General features: G+C 51.6%; 2 protein-coding genes across 7 annotated transcripts in view; one reads left to right on the forward strand and one right to left on the reverse strand.

Annotated features, from left to right (window-relative positions):
• VGLL4 (vestigial like family member 4) overlaps positions 1–18038 on the reverse strand; it is a 164863-nt gene that overhangs the window by 1034 nt on the left and 145791 nt on the right. For all 3 annotated transcript variants that reach the window (XM_047096226.1, XM_047096227.1, XM_047096225.1), the window contains one exon: positions 4861–5083. In XM_047096226.1, the coding sequence (XP_046952182.1) occupies positions 4861–5083 (223 nt within the window). The remainder of the gene's footprint in view (positions 1–4860; positions 5084–18038) is intronic.
• LOC124524153 (uncharacterized) lies at positions 217–17839 on the forward strand. 4 transcript variants are annotated; one of them, XM_047096229.1, is made up of 7 exons: positions 217–2594; positions 6114–6258; positions 6434–6629; positions 9376–9407; positions 12563–12742; positions 13503–13639; positions 14291–17839. In XM_047096229.1, the coding sequence occupies exons 1-6, from the start codon at positions 2421–2423 to the stop codon at positions 13610–13612; spliced, it is 837 nt and encodes a 278-aa protein (XP_046952185.1). In that variant the 5' UTR covers positions 217–2420; the 3' UTR covers positions 13613–13639; positions 14291–17839. The 4 variants fall into 4 exon arrangements, with proteins under 4 accessions (XP_046952185.1, XP_046952186.1, XP_046952184.1 ...); XM_047096230.1 differs by having other exon boundaries at positions 13294–17839; XM_047096228.1 differs by having other exon boundaries at positions 13503–17839.

The following is an 18038-nucleotide window of genomic DNA, read 5'->3' on the forward strand; positions in this document are numbered from 1 at the left end:
TGGACGGGCACCCATCCTGCCTGCAGGGAACGCAGCTACTCCGCGCAAGGCCCTCATCAGCACCCTCCCCTCCTCTCATGAGCGTGTCCCGCAGCCCTTCCTGATGACAAAGTGAAGCCCAGCCCGTCTGCTGCCTCTGACTTCAAAACTGAAGAGAACCTGCTAAACCACAGCAAATTCACAGTGAGTGGGGCCTCGGTGGGTAAGTGAGAAGCCTTCACAGTCCCTCCAGTCAAGTCCCCAGAGCAGCCCAGTCCCTGCCTCTCTCACTGTGTGCCCTGTACCCCTCGGGGTGCTCTAAGCCATCCCAGGACCCTTCCGACATACTCCCGGTTTCTGCTTAAGCTAGAGACAGCTCCAGTCGGTTTCTACTATGACCACACAAATCACGATGGAGGCAGAAATACAGGATGTATCCCACCCCTCACCCCCTCTGCTCTGCCGACACTCTCCCCTGCCCCAAGAACATCAATACTGTCTGCCTGGTAAACTCTGCTCATCCTTTAAAACCCCATTCACCTATCCTCTCTGTGAAGACTTTTATGGCCACCTGCACGTTCAGCAAGTCAATCACCCCTTCTAAGTGCACCCAGAAGACACCGGCACCTGGCTCCTCTAGCCCAGGCACACTTGAGAGCAAGGACCAGGAAGCGTTTCTGGATCCCCAGACCTTGGCCTGGTATCCAGGACAGAGAAGGTCTGTGAATTAAATAGCTGCCTAAGGTTCCAGCCAGGAAAGACCTCTCCTGACGGTGCAGAAGACAAGATGGAGAAGGATGTGCCCTGAATTGCAAAACAACTGGAAGACAGCTGGTTGAAGGGCCACCCAGAGGGCCCAGGGGGGAGGGCAATGTCAATGTGAGGGGGATCAGGGCTCGTCCACCCCTGGCCTTCCCTTTAAAGATTTCAACCAGTAGCCAGGATAAAGATACAAAAAGCTTGCACAGCAAACCTTCCCATGATGGGAAATGAACAGGAGTGAAAAACACGTTCTGTGATAAAGATCTGGACCTACAAGGATGAGCCAGGACATGCTTGGATCTAACATGAAATTACTCACATCCAAGCTGGGGGAAGATGTGGCTTAGCAGCAGCACATTAAGGAAAAGTAGGGAGTTTCATTTATTAGCTCAACACATCAGCAATGGGGATGTAGTGAGTGCGACTCATCCCGGTATGGGCAAAAATGGCGCCACGAGAACAAGGCCGAGAGGAACAAGTAGACCTGCGGTGAATGCCAGCCCTCCACTCATCAGGCAGTAGCCGCACCCCTCTAGCCTCCATTTCTCCACGTGTGAGAAAGGAAGAGGAGCAGCTGCAAAGGGGTTGGAGGACCACCTGAGGTGAGGGGTTGGGGGCCAAGCCCGTGGTGACAGGGGAGTCCTGCCCTTCAGGGGCTGGTCATGCTGCCCATGGAGGACAGCCTGCAGCTTGAAGCCCACCTTCCGAAGGGTCTTTTTAATGCTGAGCCTGTGTTCTCCCCACCTCCTGACCTCCATCCACGAGGCAGGACTAAGATAGCCGTAGCCAAAGTGACCTTGCCCCGTAGGCCAAGCTGGAAATCTGACCCAGGCACGGGGCCAGCTACTAAGCGAGACTCAGTAGGAGACTGAGATTGGTCTCAAGAGCCATGGGATGGCTGTGCCAAGCTGGCTAGGTGGGTGAGCAGCAGAGATCCGGGCTGGTGCAGAGCCAGGGGAGGGAGAGCCTGGCTTCCTCACCAGCTCTCCCAGGCAAGGGCCGGCCCTTCCTTCCTGATAACTGCTGTACCCATGACCCTGGGCTCCAGGAGACGGCCCGGGGTCCTCCCAATAAAACTCCCTTCCTTTTGTGCTTACGTCAGCTCAGGCTGGTTTTTGTTCCTTGGAACTGGAGTCCTGACTGACGCAATGTCGCAAAGTGGGGACATGTTTTGGAGAGATGGTCACAGAAGGCAAAGAAATGTAAAGCGTCCTAGAATGAATTTAGAGAAGCTTGGAATAAAGCTAGAAGAATAAAGTCAACGTGCGGCCTTTATTTCAGCCACTCCCGGACAGAATATGGCCGCCTAGCAGGGGCCAGCAACACAGAACCACCGATGAACAAGGGGATGCTGTGAAGACATTCTAACTTCAGTCCTGACAGCAGGTCATCTCTAGGGCACCTCCCGAGATGGAGGGAACACGGTGGCTGTGCACATGGACAGCAGGGGGCAGCCTCACCTCCTCCCCCCCTTCCCCCCAACCCACCTGGCAGAGGGCTCCCAGGACAGGCCACACCACCACCCTCCTGTTCCGAGCTCAGGCCCATCTCCCCAACTCTGGCCAAATGCACGCTGTGCTTCAGCGCCACAAACCCACCTGGAACAGACTGTGAGCTCACGGATGCAAACTCCTCCCCCAACACCCTAGTTTTCCAGATAGAGAAACCAAAGGCCTGAAATGAGTAACCTGCTGGAGCCTCCACAGCAAACCAGCAGCAGGGCCAGGCTGAGAATGTGTCACTCACACTCCACTCACTCCTCTCCCCACCCACATTGGCTGCATGTGGAACCGATGCTGCCCTGGAGAAAGACCGACCACGTGAGAACCATCCCGATGGACGCTATCCCCCGGGTTAGTATTTAACCTTAGCCTGCATCTCCCCATTTGCTGTCAAAGCCACTCTCGCTGTCTCTTCTGGAGCTTCCTTTAGGACACACGATCCCCTCGGAGCCGCCATCACAAGAACACGAAGTGGGGTGACATTTTCTGCAGCCTCCCCAGACATGCCTCTCCAGGAACTTTCCTTTTCTGGTTCCCGGAGATGTGAGTCACATTTTCCACCCAACAGAGGAAGGCTTCCCCTGGCTGCCCTGCACCGCCTGTCCTGCCTGCCCACCGCACACAGCTGTGCCGCTGCTCCAGGAAGCCCCCACCCAGTCCTCTCCCTTGCTCAGAGCTGCGGGACAGCAAACTCACTTCCCCACAGGAGCCACCCTGACCGCTCACAAATAAAACAGAACCCCAGCAAACAGCCTCTGAGCTGACCGTGTTGCTCACCTCTGTGTGGTCAGCAGAGTACTGGGCACAGAACTCGGTAATGTCTGAGCAGTAGCTCAGGTTCTAGTGACTGGCCACACCACACCACACTGACAAAGGAGGGAGCTCATTGAGCCGTTACCCCATGAATGAAACACACATGAATGATAACCTTTGCTTCATCACCACCCCCAACGTTAAATGAAAGCTTAGGGGTGTGGCCACCACGTCGGGGAAGCCAAAGGCTTCCCACAAAAGCTGTCAGCCTGCCCCACAGCCAATGGCTTTGTTCTCCATCCAGGGATCCCCTAAGAACTCAGGTGGGAATTCAAGGTTCTCAGTCCTAGAAAGCCTGCTCCAAAGCTGCACAGCACATCGGACAGGCCAGGGACCTTCCTGCTGGGGGGCGGGGGGCAGCCAGGCACGTTTTACCGTAGGGTCAGGGAGACCACGGTAAAAGAGCCAAGTCACTGTGTCCAGCAGCATACTTCTCACACAGCAAATGTGACCCAAACCAACCAGAAGACCCTCAAAGTCATGGAAACCCATGATCCAAGAAACACTAAAGCTTCAGAGACAGCTGTTCTGGGCAGACATGGCTCCAGGGGCTCCAGGAAGCCTCTTCCCCCAAGCCACCATGGGCTTAGAGACTGATCTTCCCAGTGGAATCCCACCCCCACCTTGCCAAGGGACTCCCCACGGCAGTGGCTGCAGCCAGAGGGCTGAATTCCCTGTTCCTAGAATCAAATTCTCTGATGCCTAAAACACCTCTACTGTGGGCTCTGAGTGCAATCCTCTTTGCACGCACCCACTCCCCTGACTAGACTGCAAGCTCTTTCCAGGCTGGAAACGTATTCCACTCATGTGTCTCTGTACCTCCAGAGCTTTGCCGAGTGCCCGAGGCACAGGCAGTACTAGTAAGTGTGCAGTAAGTGGCTGTCTACAGATACATTAATATAGTTATTTGATAACCAGTCTCCTCTACGCTAAAACCATGAGTGCCCTTATCTTGCCTGCCCAGCTTCTAGCATCCTCGTACATGGTAGGTATCTACCCCGTTCTGTTACATGAATGAACGAAACAAACGGGATGCAGATGTCTGGCTCCCCCGTGGGAAATGGCAACCGTTCGTCGGCCTTACTGGATTCACAGGCACTGGCATGACTTCGTCTGATGCCAAGGCCCTGCCGACAGCAGTTACTACAGACTAGATCAGAGACTGGCGCCAGGCGTGCTGGGCCAGCTGTGTCAGGCAGGGCGGCCGGAAGCCCAGCGACAGGCACTTCGGTGGGGGGCTGCAGGAAAGCAGAGGGGAGCCCAGAAGCAGAGCCCGGGCCTCCAGCTGCACGCAGCATCTCCTCAGGACCCGGCACCTTCCTCCACTCACTGCCAGTCCATCTTAAGCAAACGCTGACAGCGGGACCTATTAGGTCACAAGGCCCTAGCGGTTCAGAGAGAAACACCATGGGCTCATGCAGGGATTCCAAACCTCAATGCCAATGCTTCCTTTCGTATTTCCCCAGGAGCCCCATTTTTGAAATATTGGGTTTTTTAATCAAGCGAACTCTGTTTATTAAATAATAATTTAATTTCCTTATTTTCCTTTAATAAAAAACATTCCTATCTGCCAATCACAGATTTCTCACCAGCATGAGCTAATAACCCCTCTGACCACTGACTTTATAGAATTCCAACCCAAAGCAAAGCAACCTGACATTTAACTTTGTCACAGTGTGACCTTGTAACAGGCCGCCGCCTCCCTCCCGGTCCTCTGCCCCGTGGTCTCCACCCGGGCCGTAGTCCCCACACCCCTGGACCGACGACCGGCTGCCAACCTGAGCTCTCCTGGACAAAGGCATACCTGCTGCCGCTCCACAGGGGTCAGCGTGGGCGCGATGCCAGCCGGCCTGCTGGCGTCCATGCTGTTCTTGGTCAGCGCCAGGGGCTGCTCCATGCTGAGGCTGGGGAGGGACGTGTACAGGTGGTTGCCGTGAAGGCTCATGGTGGGGGCCACGGCACGCTCGATGGGGCTGCGGCTGCGCTCCCGGGGGTCTTTTCGGCAGTCTCCGTTGGCAGTCTTGTTCCTGAAAAAGAGGAATGAGCGCTCGGATGGAAACCCTGGCACGCTCTGAATGGCGAAGGGGAGACCGGCCTTGCGCCGGGTGCCTCATGCTGATTATTTAATTCCTCACCGCACTAGGGAAAAATATCTCATCACCATCGTCATCTCCATTTGCCGAGGCTCAGGCCAAAGAGCTCCAGTAAGGCGAGGAACCCCCGTGCTCACCCAGGTCGGTGTGACGCCAGAGCCCCAGGGTCTGAGGTCGGCCGTGTGGGGCCGTCCAAGCGAAGACGCCACCCCTCGGCTCAGCACCCTGCCCCTGCTCGGGGACGTGCTTGCAGAGCCCTTCCATAATAAACTCCGCTTGCTCGGAGCCTGGAGAACTCGCCTGCGTGCTCCAGGCCGGCTTGGTTTGACAAGGATCTGCCACTCGGCATAATCCAAAGTCACCAGATGCCTCCAACGTGGCGGATCGTGTTCTAAGCTTACTCCAGCAGCATTAGCTCTCTGGATCTTCCCCACAGCACGAAGGAGGCGCCGCAACTACTTTCTTTCCACGTGACAGAACCGAGACTCAGGGCTGTGGTGCCACACTGGCTGAGAACTGGTGCCATCTGCCCCGGCTCCGAGCGTGCAGCTCTACCATCCAGAACATACCGACCACAGCAGTCCACTTGAGGGAAGTCCCTCAACGGACACTCCCAAAGCCCTCAGCTGTGTGGAACATGGGTGGGGCTATAAACACCACCCCCACCTGCAACCTGAGTGACCCAGTCCAAAGGCAGCATCCTATATTGCATCTGTTAGAGAATGCTACAGCGTGGGTGACTGGCAAGGCACAGCCGATAAAAGACCAGGAACACCATTGTGGGCTCAGTCCAGGTCCCTCCTCCCCTGTTTATTCCTGGGGTTCTTTCTGCCTTGGGTCTCAGCCCCCACAGTCCACCATGTTCTTTACTGCCAGGACAATCTTTTTTTTTTTTTTTTTTGTAACAAATGAGAAGTCTTTTAACTAGAAATGTGGTGGGTAATTTCAATGACTTTTCTTTAAGGGATGCAAATTATTCTCAGAGTCCACAGCCACCATCCGCCTCAGGGGGCAGCCTGTGTCACAGCAGAGAAGCTTGGGCTCGTGCACTGAGAAACCCAGAGAAATCAACAGTCACAGCCCGCCTCTCCACCTGAATCAGATGAAAGGTAAGCTAGTATTTTATGCACCCAGGCATGCCTTCTCCCACTGCAGACTCACAGGCAGTTGTAGGAAATGAACACACGGCGATCCCATATACCCTTTGCCCTGCTTCCCCCATGGTGACGTAGGATGGCACCACACCCAGGCTACCCACACTCAATCTGAGCCCGTCTGATGCAGGTGTCCTGCTTTACTTGTTTTCATCCCAGCGTGAGCTCTGTATAACGCAGATCCGACCACATCACGCCCTTAGTTACAATTTTCAGCAGCTTGGCACCGCCTTCTCGCCAGAGTCCCGAAGGCCGACCACCTTCCCATCCTCACGCCCCCAAGCGTTGTGCTCTGCAGTTCCGACAGTCTACTTGCCATTCTTCAGGTAAGATGTGCCACTTTCTGTGGCTAATGGTGTATGTGTGTGCCCCCCCAACACACACACACACACACACACACACACACACACAGCACTCACTGCTAACCATGCCTGCAGCTTTAGGAGCTGTGCTCTGGATCCCCAAGTGCCCAAGCAAACCTTTAATAAAAAGCTCATCACACCAATATTAACAATGTCCTCACCTGTGCCCCCGCCCCACCTCTCCAGGGGCTTCTAGAACCACACCAAGCCCTGCTCATCCTGTACCCTCACTGCCCGGCACGCTACCCAGCATGGTAGGCCCACGGTCAGGACCGTGAGTGAACAAAAAGGAAGCCGTACACGGGTGACGGGGGAAGGAAAGGCAGGCCCCACGGCCATGGAACGAAGGATGGGCAGAATCGTGAAGGAGTGAGGGCAGAGGGGCCGCTTGCGAGTATGCTCACACCTTTCAGGTGGATTGTGTGCTGGGATCAGTACGCCATCAGGGGCTAGGTGGAAAGAGCAGTAGACGTGGCAAACTCCTGCCCCAAGCTTTAGTTCCACTCACCATCTCACAGGCAAGCCGCTCAGCCCAGTGCCCTCATCTACCATGTGTCACAGTACAATATGCCTAGGAGGGGTTTAAATAGGGACTGGACATAATACAGACCCAATAATCGTACTAGCACAGGGCAAGTGAGCAGTGAACGTGGAGGGACACATCAGCTGTAAGCCTAAGTAATTCACTGTGTAAGCCACAGCTTTTCATTTATGGGTGATTTTTCTCCCTCTTATCCTCTGGGTTGACTATATAGAATGACTTAAAAGCAGTTCGAGAATAAATTTCAGCCTATTAAGGCAATCACAGGAGAATATGTTCTGGTCAAACAGTTCCATATATGCCACATATACCCCAACAATTTTCGAAGAATTACAAAAACCAAACCAAACAAAAAAACCTTAATTTTGAAACTGGCCTGTCCACAATTCCATTTTCCTGTGATGATTCAGAAGACATTACAGGGCTTCCCAACGAACGCCTCCGGGGCTATGAGAGCAAACAGCCATAATCACACAGCATAGGCCGTTTCGCTGGACAGACTTCCAGCCAGTCGAACCCGAGATAAACTGGACTTTACCTAAATGGAAATTTATTGCTAAACACACAATTTATCAGACTAGGGAAAAACTACATTGTCACAATACTCCTCTTCAGTATCAGGTTTTCTTCTCAATCTGGATAAGACGTAATGCTTGATAAGGTGCGTGAACTGCTTCCCTGAGACTATCTTCTCCCTGCCCGCCAAAATGAGGTTCCTGGAGCCTACCGAACACACTCCAGAAACTCCGGACGGAATGATGAGCTTCCCAGTCCGAATCTGCCTCTGTCCAATTCAGACTCCAGTTTTATCAAGCAAAGTTGACTGAGCCCCTATCCTGTGAAGGCCACAGAAAGTAAGGCACATCCCTGCCTTTTCACAGGCTCATGACCTGGCTACAGCAGAGAGGCCTGGGGAGGGGCCAGGCTCACACATGACAGCTACAGCCCCGGGGAAGCCAGCACGTGCCACATCACAGACAGGGGAGAATGCGGGAAAGAGCCAAAGGATGAAGAGTCGCCCAGGCTGGCGGGAAGAAGCAGCCTGAAGCTCAGGCCGTACGTACCTGTGACCATCCATCCAATGTCAGAGTCACCAGCACAGACCTACTACAGCACCGGTGATCATCCGAGTCTCATGCCCAAGTGGCACTTCAATACTGACAAGGCGCAGTGAGGTTTATCAACCCAGCCGGGCCTCCGGACAGTCAACTGAAGCGCGGGGATTAGTAAACCACGTTATAGGGGAAAGGGATGCCCCAAGGCAGTAGTGAATGGTCTAAAGGCATCTGGCTAACAGGGCAATGCCATATCCACAAAGTGTGCCCCCGAAACCCGCTCTGCACCCACACCGCCCTGGGGAGCAGGAGACGAGAACTCTGGGAAAGCTAACCAGAAAACTGATCAGCTGCAAACATGACACAGTGGGACATCACAGATCAGACAAGACACTGAAAACAGAAAGAAAACGTCTAAAGTACCTGGCATTTAATTTTAGTAAAATTATACATTACTCACATTTCCAGCTCACTTTCCTGGTTCCCGGAGCTTAACGACAGACACTGTTTTCCATGTTTCCCCCCTCCTCCAGTGAATCATACCCAAGGCTCCACTGCTTCCCAGAGCATCATGTGCTCTCACGGACAGCAGACAAACCGCATGCTTCCTGCCTGCCAGATCCAAGTCGCCCCCGTCGTAGTTAAAGACAAAGTTAAAGTTTGCTCAGGAAAAACCCACTGCAGCCCCATCAGAGCCTAAAGGGCTCCCAGGTGCCTTGATGCCACGGCCGGGCTGCTGCCTCCGATGCACCTGGCCCCCTTCCTGAGAACCCACACTCATCCTGGGGCGGGATTGCCAGTGCCAACTGTTTCAGGAGAGAAAACGGAAAGGCGGGTGGGTGTGTGTCCGTCGGGGGGGGGGGGGGGGAGCAAGGGTAAAGAGGTGGTAAAAAAGAAGATGCCTATTATACTTTTTCCAGGACAAAGCGTTCCGGGGAACGGACACCACATGCTCCCTCTGCCCTCTCTGAGCTGAGAAATCAGAAGTGTCTACTGTGCTTGGGGAAAAGTAAGCTGGATTCCAAGCACTGAGACTGTGAAAGAATCACGTGAAGAAAGTGCACCGTGTCCATTTGTATTCTCATTAAAATGGGATTTTCCTGCCCTTAAACAGGAGCTTGGACCTGAAACCAAACCCTTGGGAAGGTACTACTTGATATTCTTGGGCCCTGACTGAATTCCATTAACTACTGACGGCCATTAAATAAACCAATGTGAGTCCGAATTCCTCCAGCAGGGGAAGGGATCTGTGTATAAGACAATGTAGGTGTTGCTTTCGAGGAAATATTCTGGGCCCCAAAGGCCCCCATGCTGCAGGTCTCTCGGCCCAGGTGGGTGTGGTGGGGCCCACTCAGACCCCAGGCCCAGGTCCCGGTGACACAGAGAACATCCCTGAAGTGACAGAGTGCCCTGCGGGGTGGGGCACCAGACCAGTCCTGGTGGGGGTGAAGTGAGGGTCTGTGGCAGCCTCCACTGGTGCACGAGGGCTTAGTGCAGACAAAGCACTAAGGACCCAGGAGCAGGGGTGAGGTGGGGGGGAGGAGCCCATGGGGTGAGGGTCGCAGCCAAGATGCAGTCCTCTCCTCAGCATAGTGCTCCTGCTCCCATTTCACTCCTCACAGGAATGGTCGCCCTCTGCGAGTGAACAAGACAGTTCACAGTTCGTGAACAAACAAATGTTCACAGTCTAGCACAAACAATCAGCTCAGTAGAGCAGCTTTGGTTTTAAAAAAAGCTTCCTCAAGACAACATACTTAATGCCACTGAATGGAACACTAAAAATGGCTGGGGGTGGGCGGGTGGGGGAGCCCATGAGTGGCTCAGTCAGTTAAGCGTCAGTCTCAGGTCATGATCTCATGGTTCCAGCCCTGCAGTGGACAGTCAGCACAGAGCCCACTTTGGATCCTCTGTCTCCCCTCCTTCTCTTTCCGCCCCTCCCCCACTTGTGTGCGGGTTCTCCCTCTCTCTCAAAAATAAATGTTTTTTAAAAATGGCTAGGGGCGCCTGGGTGGCTGTCGGTTAAGCATCCGACTTTGGCTCAGGTTCTCGTGGTTCATGAGTTCAAGCCCCACGTCGGGCTCTGGGCCAACAGCTCAGAACCTGAAGCCTGCTTTGAATTCTGTCTCCTTCTCTCTCTGTCCCTCCCCTGCTCGGGCTCGGGCTCTCTGGCTCTCAAAAATAAATAAACATTAAAAAAAAATTTTTTTTTAATGGCTAAAGGGGTGCCTGCCTGGCTCAGTCAGAAGGGCATGTGACTTTTTTTTTTTTTTCTCTAATGAGAACTCAAGTGAGAAAGCAAGCATGAACGAGGGACGAGGGACGGGCAGGGACAGAAAGCCAGAGGAAGAGAGAGACGAAGAGAGAGACGGAGGGAGAGGGAGAGGAAGAGGGAGAGGGGGAGAGAGAGAGAGAGAGAGAGAAAATGAATATCTCAGGCAGGCTCCACGATCAGCACAGAGCCTGATGTGGGGCTCAATCCCACAACCCTGGGATCATGATCTGAGACAAAATCAACAGTTGGATGCTCAACTGAGTGAGCCACCCAGGTGCCCTGAGCATGTGACTCTTGATCTCACGGTCATGAGTTCCAGCCCCACACTGGGTGTAGGGATTACTAAAAAAGTAACACTACACTTTTAAAAACATGGCTAGAATGGTACACTGTATGGTAAATATGCTTTACCAGAATTAAAATTAATGATTTTCTCAAAAACAAAAAGCATCCCACAGCCACCACTTACTGGGATCCCCCTGGGTTTGTGACTGTGTAGGTGGTGCCGTCTCAGTCGTGCAGGAAAGAGGAGCAGGATGGTAGAGATGAACACTTAGCCAAGGACAGAGGGGGAGGCAGGGCATGAGCCATCCTCCCCCTGGGTTGCTACAACAGCCCTTCACCACCTCCTGCTTGCTCCATGCTGCTGGAAGACCCTGTAGGCCTGGTCCTGTAGGCCTTGCTCTCCAGTCAGCCAGCTCCACGGGGCGCTCCAGAGGGCCCTGCACCCCTATGCTCTGCTGTCTCCCCAATGCCCTGCACAGGGCTGAGCACACGGTGAATAAGTGAATTATTTAAGTACCTACATTACGTGCGTGTCCAGTGAACAGCATCTGTGGTAAATGAAAAGGGAATTAAGGAAATTTCAGAGACAATTCCTAGCAGGAGAGACTTTCTTAAAGAGCAGAATTCAGGGAGCATTTAAATATGGAGAATAAGCAGTAGTGAAGATACCTTCCCCATTTTCTACCGTCCCCCCCATCCTCCCCTAGGGCATCCAAACCTCACATACCCCCTCTTGCTTTCTCCTTGTGAGCAGGGTAACTCACAGCTTCCCGACATGCTTCCAGATGTGCCCCCAAGCATCCTGGTCAAGCCTGTCCCTCCTTAGTACCAACTACAGACAGGAAGCAGAGGGGGCGGTGACACTGCCAGGGCACTGCTGTACAGAGGGAAGGCAGAGACACCCTCCTGGGTGCAAACTGATGAGCTGCGTGTCACAGGCAAGAAAAGTTGGGAAATGTTGCCATTCACGGTGTCCCAAAGACAGAGAACAATCTGGGACCTCTGCTTTGGTCACGAACATGTCCTGGCCAGCAGTGGAAAGCGGATGGAGACTGCTTTTGACTTGAACTCTAGGGAGAGATATGTGTTGCACACGACAACTATCATCCCTCAACATCACTTAACAATCAAGACAAAAGCCAGAGCCCTGCCACCCTCAGAGGTTCAAGGGAATCCAACCTGTGCCTGAAGGGCACTACAACTGGTGACTTACAGGGTTGCCACATCTATCCACCCATGTAACTTTTCCCCCATGACTCCCCGACAAAGGTAGCGTCCCCCACTGATAATTCAGATTTCAGAAAACGATGACACAGAACCAAGCCACACACTCCCCACTTGCTCTATCGCATGACATTTGTGACCTGCAGTCACAAATAAAGACAGTATCTTTATTATCGTGAACTATCACTTATTGAACGCTACATGCCAGGTCATATCCTAGACCGTAATGTGTTATTCAATCTCTCACTATGCTACACAGTAAGTATCATCATGCCCATTTTATAGAGGAGTAAACAGGTTCAGAGAGGTCAAGTAGTTCATCTAAAGCTGCAAAACCAGAACCGTACAAGGATTCTAATTTCTATTTGACTGGTTCCAAAGCCTTTCCTTTTCATCTTTCCCTCTCAAGCGAGGGGGAGAGTGGTAGAGAATCCTACCAACACCTATGAACCTACCATCCAAGACTAACAAATGAAATTACATATTGTATTTGCTTCAGACCTTTTCTTTCCTCTTCTAGGAAATGCTGGCAGCCATCAGTACAGGAGAACAGGGCAGACTCAGCTGAAACCCTTCCTCTGTGATCGCCCCCCAGGCTCGTTCCCCCTCTTCAGCTCTGGATGCACCGCTGTCCTGTATTTGGGCAATCTTCCTATTCGTGTTTATGAACTCTCACCACATAGGAGTAGATCTGTAAACAGTATGTAGCACACTTTTTAAAAAATTTGTTTTATTTATTTATTTGGGAGGGGAGGGGAGGGGAGGGGAGGGGAGGGGAGGGGAGGGGAGGGGAGGGGAGGGGAGGGGAGGGGAGGGGAGGGGAGGGGAGGGGAGAGGAGAGGAGAGGAGAGGAGAGGAGAGGAGAGGAGAGGAGAGGAGAGGAGAGGAGAGGAGAGGAGAAGAGAAGAGAAGAGAAGAGAAGAGGAGAAAAGAAAAGAAAAAAGAATCCCAAGCAGGCTCTGTGCCCGATGAGCGGCTCGAACTCACAAACAATGAGATCACGACCTGAGCTGAAATCAAGAGTCGAACACTCAACCGACTGAGCCCCCTGGGCGCCCCATTAGCACGTTTTAAATTTACATCATGGTATCAATCACACTGTACATACTGCTTTGCAGTCATGCTTTCCTCCCTCACATGGCTTTGGGGCTCTCCCCACGTTCCAACCTAGAGATCTAGTAATTTACCTCCTGTGTGGTATTCCTTCATAGGAACACACCATAATGTATTTATCCATTTCTCTACTGACAGGCATCTGGACCATCCCTGGTTTTCCCTCATTATAAATAACCCCATGGTGTTTCCATCTCTGCACGTCCCTTTGTGCCTGGGTGTGGGGGTCTCTCAGGATCTCTCAGGCAGATATCTAAAGTACACTGCTGGGTTGCAGTGCTCACACAGATGTTGCCAAAACCCTTTACGATGTGGCCATCCACTCTGTCTGTACCTGCCTTTGCCAGCTGGACATCACCGTCCCTACCAACGTGCATCCTCTGTGGCATCCAGCTTTGGCAGTCTGTGGATCTCTGTCATTCTCGCGGTGCGGAGTCAGTCCTCCTGGCTGTTTTAACTTGCATTTCTCTAGTTGCCAGCGCAGGTGAGCCTATTTTCATATATGTATTGGTCATTCTACCTCCTTGGCTTTTAATTTGTTACAGGTTGAATTGTGCTTCCCCCAAAAGATGCTCAAGTCCTAACCTCCAGGACCTGTAAATGTGATGTCACTTGGAAAGAGTCTTTGCAGATAATCTAGTTAAGATGAGGTCATGAGAGCGGGCCCTAATCCAACACGACTGGAGTCCTTATACACAGGGGGTAATTTGAAACAAGTGATAAACCCATAAGGGGGGGAAACAACGTGAAGGTACACGGAGAATGCCATCTACAAGCCAAGGAATGCTGGAGGCCACCAGAGGCAAGGAGAGAGGCAAGAGCAGGTTCATAGTCACAGCTCTCAAGAAGGAACCAACCTTGCTGACACCTTGATCTTAGACTTTGTAGCCTCTGTCCAGAACTGTGAGACAACACGATTCTGCTGTTTAAGCCCCCTACTTCGTGGTGCTTTGTCAGGGCGTTCTTAGGAAACAAATACAACTTCCACAGCCTTTCCCTGCCATTACTTTATGCTTCTTTAGATATTCTCCACAGGCATGGTTTCTTCTGCTTCATCTATGATACACACACACACACACACACACACACACACACACACACACCACGAATGTTTTATATCTTCATTTTCAAATAGGTTCATAAGATCCATTGGACCTTGTCATGCAAGCCTGTCATTATGAGGCATATTTAATGAGCACCAAGAAATGACAGCACAAGCCGAGACTGTGTGTGTGAGGCCAGACCTGCCAATAAGAAGCTGCCCCCTGACTTCACCTCCAAGAGCAATTGAGGAAGCCAGGAAAAGGCAACCCCATCTACCCCCACAAACAAGGGAAGAAGCTCATCAGCCAAATTATAATCCAAAACCTTGTGGCTCAGTAACATTTTGGACAGATGAAGGCATGGACGACCCACCAGATCTTTCCATCATTCCTACACCGATGGGCCCATCGATAACCAAACCCTCGAGCCCACGGGCCAGCTGTACACTGTCCCCCGCTTGCATTCACTGCTTGTGCCTGCCCTCTGGGTCATCCACCGCTGTTCCCTTGGAGCATGGAGGGAACTGGCGTTCAGAGGTGGAACAGCTGGTAGGAGGTGGGGCAGGGACTCAGATGAGGCCAACCTTGCCTCTTCTGCTGAAACTGCCTGCAAGGGTTTCAGAAATAGCACATTTCTCTAATGCTGGCGTGTAGGGGAATCACAAGCAGCGGACAGTGTAAGAACAACTACGTATCTAAGTGACATTTCTGAGATCATTGATGTGGACTCTCTGTATAAAGGAGTCAAGGGTTTCCAATCAAAGCCTTCTCAAAAAGGGGAGGCACTAAATCAGCATAAAACATCTCCATATATTCTTGAGCCTTCGAGATTCCTCAGACATCCCTCTTGTTCCTCCAGCAGGTCAGCCCTAGTGAGCATTTTGTGAACTCCTGCCCTTCTTTCTGCAGGGGACTAGAAGGATCTCCGGGGGAAAGGGGGGTCTCTCTTTTCCTCAAGCACAGTTACTATGCAGATCTGCACGAGGGACTCCAGGGCACCCAAGAAGCCTGACTGAGGTCACCTGGAGCCATGCAGTTGCACTTACCCATCACAGCCACTTAGGTAAAGCTTCTACATAAAACTGAAATGTAAGTCCTAAGCAAGAAAACATTTTTTAACTATTTTAGTTAGAAACCTGTCTGAAACATCCTGGAACTCACTTCTTTCCTTTCCTGGAAGCCGTGTGCCGGTTTCCTCCTGGATAAGTGTGCCTGCCACCGCGGGGAGCGCTTCTCTCTCCCTTCTCCTTGTGCTGGGCCAGGAAGCCACTAAGTGGGTTTGCTAGAACAATGTGTAAAGTAAGAGTACACAGGCCCTGAGTGAGTGCAGGATGCACCACGGCACCCCACCCACCCCGTGCACGGCTCCAGCATGCAGACACCCGACCTGCTGCACAAAGGAAGAGCTTTCCAGACCTGTCACCCACGGGAGGCAAGACTCTCAGAGATGTTAGCGGGCAGGGCAGAGCCCTCACAGATAGCGGAGAGACTCCAGCCACATTTCCAAACAGCTCAACCCTATGTAAATAAGGTACTGGTTTTCTTTGACTGGAACTGTCTACACATGTTTTCCATCATTAGCTGAGATCAGAGGAAAAACTAATGTCTGAGAAAAGAGGTAAAAACCCCGAGAACATGACTTTAAAGCATCTCCTCCCTCCCCCCATGTTGGTCACAACTGCCACCAAGACAGTGGGCCTCCACCTGCGAGCCAGGGCCCCGGGGACTTAGCACTGCCGGAACCGGGATCTGTGTGCGCTGCTTACCCCTGAACGGATCACGTGTCCCATACGTGTACACTCAAGAGCTTTCAAGTGGATGGAGATGTAGCTGAGATAAATAAAATTTAAATTAATTTAAAATTCCTACTGCTACTAAATTGGTAGTAGCTTTGTCGTTATGTATTCTCTCAATAAAGGGTATTTTAAAAAATACACCCACTATCGTATTTTTGGTATTAATGGGAGCCCTTGTACCAGAGACAGGATGGAAAACATTATGTCTCCTCTTCTGTAACTAAGCGGTAATGTCTGAGGCAGACCAAAGCCTAGAAAAGACCATCTACCTCCCTTCACAACAGACGCATCAATATGGTGACGTTTTGCTCCACTGTCCTAATTTAGGGAATGCTTGCGACAGCTGGGACAAGGATAGGAGAAAGCGGGGGCAAAGGGATCTGCCCACCGAGACTGTCCGGTGCCAGCCCCGGCTTAACTGGGGTCAACCCAGATGCTCAGCTCTCCCTGCTGTGTCCCATCCCCCACCCCCACCCCCCAGTCTGATTCTAAACTCCACAGACAACACCTTACTTATACTAGAAAAGTAGAGTGTGGGATCCTCTGCTTTACACTCCCCTCCTCAGGGACGAGGAGGGCGGAAGCACCCCACTTCTTAGCTGTCCACAGACCTGAGACCCAGAGAGAAGAAAGGTCCCTCCGCACACAGCTGGAGTGAAGCAAACTAGGCAGAGTGACTTTCGTGCATGGTGCGCTGTTCCCAAGAGTCCATCACCCGTATGCAGAACAGTGCCTGGCACACAGTAACGAACTTCTGGAGCAACCAACCAAAGGGCACATGAACTCTTAGGGAAAACCCAGCCCAAACTGGTCTGAACAAGTCCGAGGAGCTCATGAAGCTGGTGACAGGAGAGCCAACTCCAGCCACCGCAAACCCCATAGTAAAAAGTGGTCTGAAAACACCTTCCATCATCATTTCTGCTTCCGTTCTTCCAGGTTGGTACCAAGCCACCTTTCGTAATTCCATTCAATTTCTTCTGAAGGCTCACTCTTAGTTTTTACTCTGCATTTTGCAGCAAATCACTGGACTGTATTATAAAGCTGTCTCACAAAAAGATTTGGGTGCATTGTCCTACCCAAAGGAAGAGAGCTTCATGGTAAGATGGCTGTAAACAAAGGAGAGAATGAGCAACCATGGCCTCCTGAAGATGGCCATACCACTCCTTTTTTTTAAGTTAAAGTGTAGTCGATGCACAATGTTACATTAGTTTCAGGTAGACAACAGTGATCCAATACTTCTATACATACGCTGTCCTCACCACGAGTGTAGCTACCATCTGTCCCCACGCAACCCTCTGACAGTACCACTGACTATATTCCCTATGCTGTGCCTTTCACCCCAGTGACTCATTCATTCCCTAACTGGAGGGTGGCTACTTCTTAAACACTTCCGGGGATGGGCACTTACTTTCTCTTCAGGCAATTCACTCAATGACTGAAGAGCTTCAATGAAAGATTCTTCCTCCAAATGAATGAAATCTGCTTTCCAGTTCAATTCTTGGGTCAAAGGTTTGAACCTTTGGAAAACCGTTGGAAAAATTCAATGGAGCCTCTTTCCTCTTTCAAGCCCTGGAAACTGCCGTCAGCCCTGCCATGCCCAAATTTCTCTTCAGCAAAAAACTGCTGCAAATTGTACCGGACCCCCTTACCATCTTGACACCCACCTCCACCTGCCTTACAAATTAACATTCATCTTTGAGTGTGGTGCCCAGAACTAAACCTAATACTCCAGATGTGATCTAACACAGGGCATGCAGGAAAAGAGCATCCCTTTCAATGTATGGTAGCCTATTTCTGAACCAAACATCAGCACATGAGGTCTAATAAAAACTAAGGTTAACAGAACGCTCGAAATCAGGATTATTTCAACAGCCTCAGTCACCTGGAACTACACTTTTAACGGCATTACCCAAGATGCCAACAGTCAGTCACTCCAGGAACCGTGTCACATAGGAGGTGTGTGGTCATCTGAATTCCTCCCACTATTTTTTTCCCTTTAAATTCAGCTATATTTGTGACCGAATCTTGGCAAGAATTACAAATG

This window comes from Lynx rufus, unplaced genomic scaffold (assembly GCF_022079265.1).
Source record: "Lynx rufus isolate CCGP_SWC_20201006 ecotype Redwood Valley unplaced genomic scaffold, mLynRuf1.p SCAF_4, whole genome shotgun sequence".
NCBI classification, from domain to species: domain Eukaryota; kingdom Metazoa; phylum Chordata; class Mammalia; order Carnivora; family Felidae; genus Lynx; species Lynx rufus.